The sequence below is a fragment of the Strigops habroptila genome, chromosome 8 (genome assembly GCF_004027225.2).
Source record: "Strigops habroptila isolate Jane chromosome 8, bStrHab1.2.pri, whole genome shotgun sequence".
Lineage (NCBI taxonomy): Eukaryota > Metazoa > Chordata > Aves > Psittaciformes > Psittacidae > Strigops > Strigops habroptila.
This window is the reverse complement of record NC_044284.2, coordinates 19,750,780-19,766,895: the sequence shown is the minus strand read 5'-3', so window position 1 is coordinate 19,766,895 and position 16,116 is coordinate 19,750,780. Positions and strand designations below refer to the sequence as shown.

Below are 16,116 nucleotides of genomic sequence, written 5' to 3'. Positions count from 1 at the left end.
GTAAATGATGCCTTAGAGTAACTGTATTTGGTTATTGAGCTGGAGGAAATTAGGGTGATCTTAACAACCTTTCTAAAGCCAGGAGACTCTGACTTTGGCGTATAAAATCTAGAGCAACTGTATTGTTTTTCTACTTCTGCACAGATGAAATTAGGATGAGACTGAACTCAGAATTCCAAAAATGCCATCACAGAGTTATTCCTGAGAGCAGAAATGAATGAGGTCAGACACTCCGCTAAATTCTTGAAAACAACTGTCATAGCAATCATAGTTGCTGTAAAATTTCACAGGCCTCTTCAAAAACTGCATCTTCACAGTTCTACATGTAAAAAAAGGGTAAAGTGTTCAGTAACAATAGTGTATAAGAAACAATACGCATCCTGAGAACAACAATACCTGCTCATAACATAAAGGGGAAACAACGTGGAAACAAGCACCAAGCCTTTAATTTCTCAAACGATAGTGCTAAATAATCAGAACACCATCGCATTAATCTAAGATGCATATTACTTCCATTGAGCACAAGGAGCAAGGGAAGATACAACCAACCACAGTCAGATACATATCAATTTAAAAGTCACGTTGTGAGTTTCATACCTGCATCACCCAAAAGAGAGGAGATGGCCAACTGCCCTGACATACAATTACCTTCCTGCTCCCACCACTGGACCCATCAGCAACAGATGTTAACATTTAAAGTGAACAAAATAACTACCAACTGTCATTGGGGAAAGCTTAAAATAAAAGGAACAGCACAGTTTGAACTTGCCTTTCCCATTGTGGAGTTACAGTCGCTGCTTCAGTTCAAACCCAGCCTGCTAGTAATACCTAGGCCAAATCTGAGGAGGATCAGCTGTATGGATACAGTGGTAGAGTTATAGGGACGAAATGGTTTGTAACACCTAAATGTACCACGACCATGCAGATTAGAAATTAATAAAACATGTTTAAGTGTGTCCTTTAGGTCACAAAGTCATAAACTCAAATGTTAGAAATTGGCAGATATGCAGTTCTCTGCTTCTTCATAGTTCTGTACCTTTTGCAGTCAGCACTGAATCAGACAGAGATGCTGTGTTGCATAAATGTGGGCATATGAGGTAGAATTCAGGTTGCACAGGCCATCTGTTCTAACTTTCAAGTCTTGTCTCTCCAGTTTAAACTTCTTTCTTTTAAAATAGATATTGAAATTTATTTGGGAGGGTGGTATATAATGTATATGTGTTTGGATTTTTTGGGGGTGGGAAATAAGCACCTCCTGTAGCACTTCAAACAAGTGTTGACCAAAGTCCTTTACAGTACAGAACACAAGACTATGGCTTTCACTTTGCTTACCAGAGTAACTATACCAGCTTGGTGCAAGGGACATCTATTATCCCAGTGAGAGGAAGGAATATTCACTACAATATCTTCCCTAAAAAGAACCTGGAAGAACCCATGCTTCATGCGAGAAAAGCTGTTTATCTTCTCATAAGCTGCTAGCAGCTCCTAGCCGTTGCAGCACTGTGCAAGAAGCTACTACTATTGTGGCAGGATGAGCCCAGCCTTCAAACATCTCTGCTGAGTTAGTATTTTGACACAGAAGAAGACTGGAAAACACGCAGATTTTCTTCTTCGTTTAAAAAAAAAAAAAATAAAAAAAAAACTAGTTTAATTAAAAAAACCCACAAGCTGGGACTTGTTTTAATCTCACCAAAGATAAGATATTTCAAAGACAAGCCCTTTTCTTACTGTCAGGCATTGATACAGACAATAGGAAGAGGCATTAGCACTTCCTAAAACAAAGAGTAGTATAGAAATCTTTTATCTGGGGAATCTGCATAGCAAAAGGGTTGCTATTAACCATATGATTATGTATTAAACAGTTTCTGGATATGTAGCATACTGCTTTCCGCCAGTATAGACACTCCTGATTCGAGTGCAGTGGTACATGTTCAACAAAAGTACTGTTCTCACTTGAGCAAACAGGTAGATATTAGCATCTAAAAGGGAAGTTGTTGGGTGACTATCTTACTACATAAAGCCAGAATTCAGATGTTTGGGGTTTTCTTTCTTTTTTTTTTTATTACATAATACCATTTAATCTTTGCTGTTTTCTCCCCCCAAAATAAGTATTTCCTAAGCCAGAAAAAAAGGAAATATCTTGACATTTCTGCATGTTTCTAGACAGTAGCTCAGTATGAGTGGAGAGCAGGCACATTTTGGAAGTAAAAAGATGTTTGTGGGAAGACAAGGATTTGAGTTGTAAAGGAGAAGTGTATGGGAAAGGACTGACATTTAAAGACACTATGACTAAGACAAGGTTAGATTCTAGTTAAACTAAGCTAAAATGCATTAACTTGCATCTGTTCCAAAGGAAAAAGTTAGAATTAATTTGAAGTTTACATATACTGACCTGACCTTGCCTCTTTTTTCATAATCTATGCAATATTTCCTTCCTATAGATTATTAAATAATCTGCAGTGGTTTTTTGCCTTGTTTTGATGGAGGTGTCTCTGATAATTACTAGAAGTCCATCGAGTAATGCAAGCTAGTGAGAACTTAAATTTTGTATTACATAAGCAGAAAACAGCGAGAGATTTTTCAGATGGATCTTTTTCTCTTTGGGCACCTCTAGTGAAGTATCTCCAAGAAAAATATCTTCACAGTGAACTTTCCAGAAGGTAGCAGTAGTGCAGCGCCTGCCAGGTTGGAGCTGTAGAGTTAATTTATGATTACAGTAGCCATCTAGTCCCATCTACTGCTCAAAGCAGGGCTAATCTCAGAGCAAACAACAAAACAGAAAAAGTAAATGAGCTCTTCAGTGTCTTTCACCAGTGCAAAACTATTTTTGTTTAAAAATTGCCTATAATTAAAACTGCAAAATCCGCAGAATAGGAAAACACTAAGAGACAGCATTTGCAGTGTAATAAATCAATGTCAATGGAATTTGATAAGTGTATTTGGAAACTGGATTCAGTACTGCCATGGGTTTTATAACAAGTTCATTGGGCTCTGAGGGTCTGAAAATAAATTTAAAAAATAGATGAAAGAAAGAAAATATTACTTTAAATGATAGATATTACTGCTTATGCTGTTACTTCTTTTACTGAAGCATTAGTGAGTTAGATGCCATCCACGCCTCATGAAACAGAGATGATGATTTTTTGGCTGTTCAGAAAGGGCATACCTTTAGGATGGTAGTCACTGTCACTAGTAGGAGTGCTAGTGTAGAAGACAGCAAAGACATGTACCGTTGTACCGACACATAGGTAGTAAACGGCAAAACAAGGTTTACCAGAGAGTCAAGCGTTTAGTTGGAATGTACATGGCATGCGTGCTTGGAAACAAAGCTCCTAAGTAACAGCCCTACCTTCAGTACAATAGTGCATATGCTTGAGACGAATAGAAACTGGACCCACCCACACCTTCCAGCACTCCGACCCTGGTTGCCAAATTAATGCTTCCCTAAGCAAATGCACCTTCGTGTATATGTGGACTCAGAACCACATATCATTGTGGGCACTGGGGAAGTACATGTGCAAATCAAAAGTGTAATTTTCTAATTCTTCGTAATAATTACCTATTGCTGACATGTCAAATGCTTACATGCAAAATCCCAGTGGAAAGCAAGACAATTTTTTTGTGTGTGTAATTAACATGTTTAGGACATTACATAGCTATCACATTATGTTGCTAGAGGGTATTTTTAATATTTTAGTTTAGAAATTTTTATAACTATTTCTTAAAATTTAGCCAGCCACAAAATGCAAATGACAGTGACTTCTCCTGATTCCTGACATTATCAGGAGGAGAAATATTTTTCCTAAAGTTGTAAAAATTTTGGAATATATATTTTTAGTTCATATGAAGATGCCATTAAACTATATAAAAGTATAAAAAGCTTTCTTTTTCAGTGGTTCTTGGTTTTTTTTTCCAATGGGAGATCTGGCTGGATCTTTCCATCTGCTGTGCTGGCTGTTACTGCAGATGGTCATAATCTGTACATATGGTATGTGCATATATAAACTGAAATCAGTGTTGTCTTGGAGTAAAAGCAGGCACACAACAGGAACTTGGATGCCTAACACTAAAATGTTTGTGAACGGGATAATTCAGAGCATTTTAATTTTCTAGAGGAAATTTACATAACATTAGGGAAAGAATCATTTACTGTTTGCTGGAAAAGAAACAAAAAGTAAATCGCTCCCCTCTTAAAAGGTAAATTCTGGATCTGCAGTTTATTTGGAATCAAGTGCTAGCTTCAGCTGAGCCCTGAATCTCTGCCAGGTTTTGGAGTAAATCAAGACAACACCAAACTTTCACAAACTTCTGAAGATATATCTGCAGTGTTCAGAAGTAGGACAGACAGCCTAGGTTTGGTGTCCCTACTTCTAACTTGGAAACAAAGCTGGAAGAGAGATTTTCTTATTTCTGATGATTAGAAAATGGCCTTCCAGTTATGTAAAAAAAAAAAAAGAGAGAAACCTTCAGAAATTAAATTATCTTTGGATCTGAAGTTTCTGCTTAAGTCAATCTAACTATCATCAGATGGTAGCTGAAACTCATAATGATCAAAGAAGGGGCAAAAGACCTTGTCATTAAAAGTAATGATTTCCAGTGAATCACAGGTAAACTTGCAAGCTGTTCTGCTACCCACTGCAGTGTGCAGTTAGCACTGCTAAAAACTTCTGCTTGCATATTGGCTCGTGAACCAGGTAAAAAAATTATATCCATAAAGTCTTAAACTTCTACTTAGGAAGTTTAGAAAACTAGGAAAACTACTACAATGATGATATAGAGAAAACTCTAAAAGCAACTCACAATTGCACTTACAAAACATTTAGCAAAAATTGCCTGAAAATAAGAAATAATTGGAAAAGCAAGACATGAAGAGTTTATCTGATACATGACCAAATGCATTTTTAACATTTCCTCTATCTTTTCTAATATCCTCTGTATTACAATTTATTGGCACATTTGCCCATTCATCAGACAAGCTAACTGTCAGAAGAGGTAATGTTATCACTTTTTTTTGTTCCTTTTTTCTGCTTTCCTAATATCTACTCTGCCATTCTCTTTGCTAACCTTTCAACCTTTTTTGTACTAGGAGAAGGCTTCATGTATTCAGCTACAAGGTTAGAAAAGGAAAATATATTGACTTTAAAAGGGTCGCTGCCATTCTAATACAACTTTATAAGCTACTGTTTCTTTTTCTCTCTTATTACAGGTTTGTTTTGTGAATTTAGATGCAAACAGAGATGATTGCAGCGATGAGCAAGTGAAACAGGTAACAGGTTTTAACAACATGCACAATGTGTCTAGGCAGGAACTCCAGGTATCTCCAATGCAAACCCAGATCAAAATTCTATGGACAAATCGAAGTCAGCCCTAGATTTTTAACCCTTACAGAGAGCAATGCATCAGGAATCTGAAATTATCTCAATGCCAGGTCATATTTTTTAGCTTTTCCTACTTTGATCCCAGAAATATCTAATGGATCGTTACCGCCTGTGAATTTACAGCTGTTATCATGTGAGTGGACTTCTTGCTTAGCCTTGATTTTATCAGAGAAGTGAGCATGGATATGTCATACATTCAATTTTTCAATTTGACATAATATTACATAAAAGTAATTTCTGATGTTGCTCTTTCTTACTGTCAAAAAGCCTTTGAGAAACTTCAAGTCATTTAGGTCTTGTTCAGCTGACCAGTCTTACTCAGTCCAACTCCAACAGTTTGATTATGTGATATTGAGAAGGGTTCTAGGTAAAACAGAACTAATTAAAGGTGTGTTTTACCAATTTAACTGAAAGTTTGGAGGGTAGAAAAAAGGGATTAAAAAAAAATTAAATAAAGGTTTGTTACTTTACAAACACTGAAACAAATTACATCATGATATGCTTTTTAACATACATGCCATTAAAAAAAAAAATCTGAGGAAGTCACATTTTAAAGATACGATGGCCTGGTCTCAGTTTTGAGTTTACATCATCCTTCATCAATTCATTTTTCATTTGGTGTCTATGATCAATACAGCAATATGGTTGCAGTATGTGGTAAAAGGACAAAGGTGGGACCTCCTCACAGTATCCACGGAGCAACTCAGTAAAGTATTACGATTAGTTTGCTGATACCACTTTTAGCTCATGGGAGGACAACCAATGCTGGGACCTTGTCACCTCCTGCAACTCATTCATTAGCAGGAACTGGTTTTCTACGCAGTTTTCTGCATCCTAGACTTATAAAAATTCAGATGGCAAAAATAAATACAGCTCTTCCAGCAAAATTATTTTTCTGCTGAATCAGCAGGTTAACTGTGCAGAGCAGCTTGAGAGATTTAACTTTACTAAATCCACAGAAGCACTGGTTGGTTTCTAATAAGCAATGGTTTTGTTGTTTTTTACAGTGTTTATTAAGGAACAAAAGCTATACCAAGTGATAAGAAAATACCAGGAGTTTCTCCCTCAATCTCAGAGCTAGATATCTTTAAAAGCCAACTTAAACTAGCTTTACGCAGCTAGCCTTTGCAATGCCTAGAAATTAGATTACTCCGTCACAAGCAGAAATCACCTGCAGATGCATGATTTTTACTTACCAGCCCTCCAAGAGTGGTCCATTCACTGCCTGTGCACTCTGCTTAGCCCTAAGCTCTTCCTTGACAGCAGATCCCAGTTGGGTCCTTGCAGCGCTGCATCCCAACATGCCCACAGCTGCCGCTCCCTGCCAGGCACATGGGGGGACTGGTAACAGAGAGGCTGCCAGGTTTGGTCGCATTTTATAAAGGTAGTTTCTGGTGCAAAGTCAACACATTTATTAACCGTGACTGGAAGACAATACTGTTTGTTCTTTTAGTTTTCAGTGTAGGTAATAAAAATTCACTGCTAGCACAGGTACCGAGTATTCTTCTCTAAGAGGAAACTCGATCATCACAGTTTTTGTGTATAATATGCATTTTGTGTAAGTTCACTTTGGGTGGAGTGGATTTTTATACAACACACTGATGTGGTGAAAGCATTTCATAGAAGATTTTTAAAGATGTTAGCATAGCTGTTAGCATAGTAAATAGTTATATATGAAATACAACTTTTTACTAATAGGTACTGTTAAGATTTTGCATTACCCATTACAACAGGTTAAATTGTGGGGTTTTGCTGTAAAGTAATCATCCTTCCAGACTCTGCCTTTTTTTATTCCGAACAAAAGTTAAGGAACTGAAGTAAGAAATACACAAAATGCTATGATTCCCTACATCAGAAATCTCATAAAATGTGGCAATTTAGGCAGTAGAAAAATGGAGATACATAGAGAAATGTGTGTGATAAGAGAAAGGTTATAATTTGAAAAACGAAAACAATGAGAACTTTTTTGTTCTATACTGAAATGTCAGTGAATTGAAGCACTGAATTTAGTCATGTCAAATACAAATACTTAGTCTCATCTGAAGATCACTCTACTAAAAAGTGATTTGTTCCCCAAAACTGAATTAGCTTTGCTAAGCCAGAAATTTTTATTATATCTAATTCACTCTGAGACAAAAAGTACTGCAAGCTTATTATTTTGAAGGTGAAAAGCAAAAAGTGGGGTATCATTAAACTGCGCAGTAAAAAAAGCATATGGCTGGGTGCCAGAGATCTGTATTCCCCTGAATGGCTTTGCCATTTTAGGGGCTGTTCTAGTGCATAAAATGGATATCATATTTACTCCTCTGTAAGGCGTCATCCCTAATTCCTTGTTCATAAAGCAAGCACAGTGAGATCCTTGGCAGCAAAGAATTGCAAGCACTCTTAGGGTAGGTATTGTACTTTTGGTCTGGTCTTTGTACATGAATGAGCAGGTTTCTCCTCCATACACTGGGGACTCCCAGCAATATCATAGTATGATTCTCCTGTTACATAGCATCATTGGTGTTGTGACTATTACCACTCCTGGCTCTACAAAATACATAACAGGTAGAAAATTACTGTATCATTACAAATGAAAGGTCATGAAGGTGTCCACTGGAACAGCAAAGAAATGCGTATTTCATCTCTGTATTAAATACCTCTGTTATTCCCAGCTTAGTATTGCATCAGTTTGATCAGCAATTCCCAGTTAACTTTCCCTTTTGTTGCTTGCTTGTCATACGCTTGGAGGAAAACTGGAAGCTCTGCCCTGTTCTCATTACCATACTTACTAAATCTTTTCTGGTTTAAACAGTAACAGGCAGTGTGTTCTTAGTCTCTTAGGAAATCACTTGTAGTACAAAGGCTAAGCATTTGAATGCATAAATACAATCAAGCTGTTTAGCACATGACAATGTAAGGGACGAAAGATTGTCCTGCTGGACAGTTGTGCAGAAGTTTATACTGCCATCGTCTTGCCTGGTGGCTCAAAAGAAAGAATGTGCATTTTAATGCTGGCAGTTCCATTTTTAACCAACTCAAAGCAATAAATTCCACTAAGCTTTCTAAAGGGATGCCTGTAAGTGCTATTTCATTTTGATATTTAAGAATAGAACTGTGCAACTTAGACTTCATTACCTGAGAGAAAAATTTATCTTTCATGCTGCAGAGGTTGATCAGCGTCTCTCCAAATCTCCCCAAACTCATCAGTTCAATGAATGTACAGCCACCAAAGGAAAATGAAATAGTCCTGCTGAGTGGATTAACATCAGGAAACCTTCAGGCCGATTATGAAGTTCCCCAGGTAGGAATCAAACTCATCTTTAATATTACATCACACCTCAAAGGACGGATTTGGAAAATGGAAAAAAAGGAAGCTGAAAGCAAAGACCTTGCAGCAGGTTAAGAGATGAGTGGGAGTTTGCAAACATAAAAAAGTAAACTAACAAGAGTCTTAAGTGTGTGTGGCAGGGCAGGGGATGGTGGGGGTGTGTATGACACAAAGATAGGAAAGAAATCCTGCTATTCCCTCTAGATCCTGTGAACATCTGGGTTGCAGCTGATAATGCATTAAGCCATTAGTGGTTGATCCTTCAGTGAATGATCCTTCATTCACTAGCGAAGGCAGGCATTGGTGGCAGAGGTGATTGATTCATAAGCCTAGATTTCAAGAGCTGCAGGAGTCAGGAGGACAGCACAGGGCAGGGAAAGGAAAGATGTAACACTTTTTCCGTGCACATAACCAGATTGAGGCACAGCTCCTACAGACTCCCTTTCAAGTGAAGTCTTGCTACTTCCCACTTTTGTTCCCAATCCATCTTCTCCCACACATGCACCTCGGAAAAGAGCTGATGATAGGACTTGAAAATCCTAGTAGCTACTGTAAGCCTGAATGTGACAATGGAAAATACCAAGCTAATTTAACCATACCAGAGCTAATACCTCATTTAGATTCTATCAACTTAAAAAGCAATTAATGCATTAACTAAAGCTTAACATTTAAAGGAGCTAAAGGCAAAATTCTCGTTAACTCTTTCACTCCTGTTATTGCCAATTAAATGTTCCCTATCTGTGATCTGGAGGCTGAGAGTTCCTCTTACTGGCACCACATAGAGAAAGGAAGGAAATTAGAACATTTGCTGGAAGGGAAAAAAAAAAAAAATTAAAAAAAGAAGGGGGGGGCACTGAAATTAATTGGTGTACAGAAGTCTTCATGCAGCAGGTCCTGAAACAGCTATATGCAAAGATCATTGCATTTTATGTTATACCAAGAAGCTGATCTTTAAAGGGAGAAACTGCCTGGTTATTGAGCTTTCTTGCCACTTGTGACTATTGGCTGAATTTAGAAAGATTTAAAAAAAATAAGTGCACAAGCTTGTGGTAGGAGCAGTGGAGCTCCAAACCCCACTTCCCTAGAGGGAAGCCACTGCAGTACACACAAGGGTGTTTTGAGGCCCGAACAAGATGACTCGAGTTCCCAAGTCACCCCCACTTCCGAAAGACGGCAGCCATTGAGACTGGCAGCCTTCCCAGAGAGACTGCAAGCAAGACACAAATGGGAACTAACCAAAATTTTGATCTTGAGATAAAGATACAGAAAGATAAAGAAAGCTTTGCATTGAGACTGGCTGAGATTTATTGGTCAGATAAGTACATGCTATGTTCGTCCTTACATTTGTTTGGCTTTCCAGAGAATTTCATTTGTAAAGAGACTCACACAGTTTTCATACAATGATTATTCTGCTCCCCATCAGCCCTTTTCACAAGTACAACCCTGCAAACTGTGGTCTGGAGCAACAGCAGGGGAACATTTGATCTGAGGCTGCATCTGCTTTTATTAACATTTTTCACAATATGATGTATGCTGAAGTCTGATTCAGCAACAATTTCTTAGCTATCTAATCTGTCTTTTCTGTTTGACTTTTAACAGACCAATTTATCTGTTTTTCTTTTCAGACACATTTTTTAGGTGGTAAGAAAGAGCAGGCTAACAAAATATTTTATTCCAACATAATACTCATCCCACTCCCTTTATTACTGATATTTGCTTTGTATTCATTTTCAAAGACAAAAGATCTAGGATGCGGTTACGTTATGCATAATACTGTGCAAGTGCACAGGGGGTCTAGGACATCTTTTGCACAGCTTAAAATCTACTGTCTCAATCCAGAGTTGGTTTGGATTCAGGGTCCTTCCTGGGGGCCTGACGCTAAAGTGCAAGATCACAAGCTGCGAAAGCTTGGCTTTGCTTCAGAGTACATCCATACCACAAACGTGGCCCCATGCAGAGATATCAGCTTAGCTCTGTGGTTGTATAAATATCCAACAGTTTCAAAATCAATAAAATGAGAATAACAAGAGTTCCTTTCTCTTAGTTTTTGTTCAACTTTCAACTTAGTTGTACAGCTTCTCTAGGTAAGACAATTTTATATAAAGGCTGAACACAGTGCCCATTGAAGCCTCATTTCCGGTGGGAGGTTTCACCAGTCTGAAATAATGGAGCTTTGGGCAAATAAGAAATGAGAGGAAGGAGAGCAAAAAAACAAAATAAAACACCATTTTAAAACAGTTTGTAGGAACATCTAAAGGTGACCTGCTCTTAACAGCGTCCCAGCCAGTACTTACCAGGGTGCCTTTAAACAAGCATTGCAACAGAAATTATCCTGAAAATGAATTCATGCCCACAAACAATTCCCTCAAGGGATAGGTAATACCAGGTGATACAAGGCCATTAATAAAAGAATGTCAAGTGAATAACTCTGACATGACTAAAAGCAAGTGTCTGCCATTAAAACACAAAGCTGATTGAAAACAAACAATTTGGTAATTTCAACAAAATAAAGATGCCCCTGTGATACAGCTGGGTTCTCTACTAAGATGTTTGTATAACAAAAGCGATCAAGTCCAAGCAGTCTTATTTTGGCATATATGTAACTGCACACTCTGTTACAGACATCTAAATAACAAATTGGATTACATCTTTGCAACAGAGCATTTCTAAGATATTTCTACAGAGAGAAGCTTAAAATAAGTTTTATCTTATAATTAAATAACTATTTGAAATTCTTTTCTCCTCCAGTGTCCTTGGCTGGCAGATGTCTGCTTGGTTCAGTGTGCAAGGGGGGACAGGAGAAACAGTGCAAGCTGCATCATTTTTGAAATAAACAAGTTTCTGATTGGACTTGAGCTTGTTCAGGAGAGACAACTGCAGATAGAAGCTCATGTCCTAAAGCCCGAAGATGACACAAACTGCTCAGTGTCCTCAATAGAAGAAGATTTCCTCACAGCATCTGAGCACCTAGAGGATGACAACGAGGCTGATGAATGTAAAACTGGTAAAAGCAGTGTGACTGACCATAATTCTGCTATTCTTCCTACTGCAAAACAGCCATGGCAATGCTCACAGAAATTGCACTTGACGTTAATTCATGTATGCATTTGCAATTTAGAAAATGAATGGCCATTCATATTTTTAAATTGTTATTCAAAGACAAGGATACATGTTTCTGCAGTAGCTTTAGAGAGCAGTAATGCATTACACAGTTGTGCAGCCGTTTTCTTTTTAAAGTTACAGGATACTCTGCAAAACTAATTTCTTCTTTTCCTTTTAACAGGTCATGAAAAGTTAAGTGTTTCAGAAGCATCCTCAGATGTCAAAAAAAATAAAGTAAAGGGATTTGAAAATAGCCGCTACAGAAAAACCAGGTTGCCATCTATTCTTGAAGGGAACTGTACTAATGAAGATAATGCAGCTACTGGAGTCTCTGAAGCTGTGAATGTTGTGCCTGAAGGTAACATCTTACAACCTGAAGATAAGTCAGACCAGGAAATACCACGGCAGAAGGAATTAGCTGGAAGAGCTACTTCATCCTTTAGCACTAATAATTTGACTAATGATGTTGAAAATTCCTATGCAGCACAAGATTTAGAAGATGTATCTTTAACCAAAATGGCTAAAGAGGAGCTGGGGCCTCTTCATGGCCCAACAGCAAAACACAATAGTAAGACAGATGGAGACGATTGTGCAGGTATCAGGAAAACTGATCCTCTCCCTCAAGATGAGCGAGCAACTACAGGTCAGTATGCCACAAATTTAGCAGAATCTGTTCTGCAAGACGCATTCATTAGACTGTCACAGTCTCAACCCACTTTTAGTGAGGAGGCTGCTGTCAGCATCTCCGTAGGAAGCTCCTGTAAGTCGGAAGACGCATCTGCTTCCCGATCATGGAATGAACTTCCAAAGATCGTCATAGTGCAAAGTCCAGACAGTTCTGAGCATATATCTGACTGGCCAGGGTCTGCCTTCCCCAGCCTGTGTCACTGGACTGAATCAGAAAGTTCTGCTGAAGTTTCAGATTACTTTGAGGAAGGACATTCAAACGGACACGGCCAGAGTGCACTGGAAGTGGCTCTGGCTTGTGCAGCCACTGTTATTGGAACCATTTCTAGTCCCCAGGCTGCAGAAAAATTCAGGCAGGATGAAGAAGCCACACAGTCTAACAATGGAGCAGTTGATAACGAAGAGCACACAACACCTTCACAGCTACTTGACTGTGCTGGCACAGAATATTCATTTCCATCTGCACTGTGTGGCATGACTCAGGTAGCAAGTGCTGTAGCTGTCTGTGGTCTGGGGGAAACAAAAGAAGAGAAGTACCCTGCAACTTCAAGTGGACTTCTGTCTGCTGCTCAGACTTCTGCAGCCATCACTCTACATTGCAGCATAGCTTTAGGAAGCAGCATGGAGAAGCTAAATGATAGCATTGCAGAGGCACTTCTCAAAGAGGCATCAATAATTCTGACAAAACCCAACACATACAAAAATGTAGGGCATTTTATGGAATCCATAAATGGAAAAATTATTGAAACAGCAACAAGACCACAGATTCCACACACCGATGAAGTAATCAGGGATGAACTTGCACAAAACTTATCCAATATTATTCTACGACATTCTATGGAGGAGGTTAGGAAAAAGAGGCAGCTACACCCCTGTTCAGAAAACTGCTCAAATACACAAGACATTTTCATGGAGACTGCAACTGGGTTGCTTTTTAACATAGTATATTTCACTTTCAAGAAGATGAATGACATAAGACAAGTTGAAGAGTGTTCTCCTCTCTTTTCCGGGGGGACAAAGGCAGAGAAAGTAACAAGAGCAGAAGAATGGTCAACACAGGCAACAGAACATGAAACTTCACACAGCCCCCTTGATCACTCTGCTGTTAAACCATTTGATACATCCTACAGCACTAGTTCTAGCAAAGATCTTGTAAATGTCACAAATACCAGGAAAAGTAATATGAAAGATGTAAATAGCAAGGAAAGTGCTACACTAGATTCAGAACCAACACGTAGAGCTACAGGGCATAATGCACTTGTTGCAAAAACATCTCCCAAGAAAAGATACCTGAAAAGAACAACACGAGACTGTTACAAATCCCCAAATCAGAGTAATAATCATCAGAAGAAGAAAGACTACAGATCATTTTCAGACAGAGAAAATACCTTAGCAAACAACGAATGCAAGCATGGTGTTCAAAAACAGCTGTCTTCCAGTGCCGTCATGAATGCAGAAAACCGGGCCAAGCATAAGTCTGATGCTCTGCTAAATAATGATGTCGAGGTTAGCTTGTCTTTATTAGGAAATCATGTCTTGCTTCCTTCACAGCCTGTACTACAGGTGAAACATTCAAGGGACAAATATTATATAACAGATTTTGCAGAAGAATTGGCAGAAACAGTTGTCTCTATGGCAACAGAAATAGCTGCCATTTGTCTTGAAAATTCAAATGGAAAGCAACCTTGGTTCTGTGCGTGGAAGAGAGGCAATGAATACCTGGTGACCCAGAGTTTATCTTGCAGAACCATGAAAAGGAAAAAGGAAACCCATGCTAATGGTTCAGTTGTTCGGAAGAACAGGGCACCTAGACTTAGTGAGATCAAAAGAAAAACAGATGAGCATCCTGAGCTAAAGGAAAGATTGATGAATCGGGTAGTAGATGAATCTATAAGCCTTGAGGACACACCAGATTCAGTCAATATCTTTGCTAATGAAGTGGCTGCCAAGATCATGAACCTCACTGAACTCTCCGTGGTTGATAGCATCTGGCAAGGTCCAAACCACGCCAGGAACAGGCTGCACTGTGAAAGATGGAGTCGAGCCAAAGCCTCAAGCTGTGAGAGCATACCTGAGGAGGACTCGGATTCCAAAGCCTCTTTCAATACCTTAGGCCTGATGAACACCTTTGGTCAACCTGTGAGCCAGACAAGTTCTGTCTCAAAGCAGTCTAGTTGTGAAAGCATTACAGATGAATTTTCAAGATTTATGGTGAACCAGATGGAAAATGAAGGAAGAGGTTTTGATTTATTACTAGATTACTATGCAGGAAAAAATGCAAACAACATCTTAACTTCTGCTTTGCAACAGGTAGCCAAGAAGAATGGCCATCTTAATGTAAGACCGAGTTGCCCATCCAAACAATCCAGCACAGAAAGCATAACAGAAGAATTTTATAGGTATATGCTAAGAGAAATAGAAAAAGAAAATAAAGATAATGTATCTTCTCCTTGGAATTCAAAGGACTGGTGTGGCAGTTTGCTATCACCCTCTCTACGATCACCTTTTTGCTTTAGGCAATCATCAATGCCTGACAGCAGATCATCAGGTTCTAGGCTAACAGTTAGTGTCCCAGTTAAGGCAAATTCATTAGATGGATTTGCCCACCATCACCAAGATTCCTTTAGTGTACAGCCAGTCAGTACCGTGGTTTCTTCCGGTCTTTGCAAGTCTGACTCATGCCTGTACCAAAGATGCAAGACTGACCAGATAACAGATATGTTGATTCACGAGACGTGGGCAAGTTCTATTGAATCTCTTATGCGCAAGAACAAAATCATAGCAGATGAGGCAGAGGCTGCAGAGGCAGTCCAGTTTCAGAGTGATTCCCCACCACATGTGGAACAATATGCAAACAGACTGGCTGCAAATATTGTTGAAAGTGGTAAAAATTTAATCGTTGTCCAGCAGGATTCTTTTGATTATAGAAGCCAAGAACATGTGCTGGAAAGCAAACATCCTCAAAGCACAACTCAGACGCAATCAAAACCCAAAAGGGAGGGAGTATATTTAGATGAGAAAAAACAGCATATGAAGAAGCCTGGATGCCTCCCTGCAGGTCAGCATAGGGAAGTGCCTTTAATTCAGATAGAAACTGATCAACGAGATGAGCCAGATAAAGGCTCAGAGTCCTTAATTTCATGTAGCCCTTCTGTAAAGGAGCACCAAAGCAAAGAAAAGCCTCCAGAAACTTTTGATGGGAAACACGCAGTTTCCGGTTCCCTACTAAATAGGTAAGTGACAAAACAGTAAATCAGCACATTGCTTTTGTGTTTGTTTTAATTTCCCAGTAAAAATTATTTTGATAAAAGAAGATAAGAAGAGAAGCACTTTCAAATAAATAAAAGAAAGAAAGTTCTGACTACAGGTTTCTCATGGCATAAAATCACCCAAGCATATATCACAGTACCCGTTTCTGGAGCAAACTTACATGGTGTATGACAACATGGTTCCAAGATTCAAATCTAATACTGCAGAGACAAGTAAGTTTTCTCTCTACAGTTGTTTAAGTCTTCCATAGGCAAGACAGGAAATATAGATGAAGTTTGAACTTTAATTTAACACTGGCTGATACTGAAATTTAAAAAAAAAAAAAAAAGAAACAAAAACCCACAAACAAAAACCAAAGGTATAAAA

The 16,116-nt window shown here is 38.6% G+C and overlaps 1 protein-coding gene across 6 annotated transcripts in view; it reads left to right on the top strand.

The window, feature by feature from the left end:
- SPHKAP (SPHK1 interactor, AKAP domain containing) overlaps window positions 1-16,116 on the top strand; it is a 72,297-nt gene that overhangs the window by 44,017 nt on the left and 12,164 nt on the right. For all 6 annotated transcript variants that reach the window (XM_030494864.1, XM_030494865.1, XM_030494860.1 and 3 more), the window contains 4 exons: window positions 5,207-5,266; window positions 8,530-8,664; window positions 11,440-11,695; window positions 11,975-15,713. In XM_030494864.1, the coding sequence (XP_030350724.1) occupies window positions 5,207-5,266; window positions 8,530-8,664; window positions 11,440-11,695; window positions 11,975-15,713 (4,190 nt within the window). The remainder of the gene's footprint in view (window positions 1-5,206; window positions 5,267-8,529; window positions 8,665-11,439; window positions 11,696-11,974; window positions 15,714-16,116) is intronic.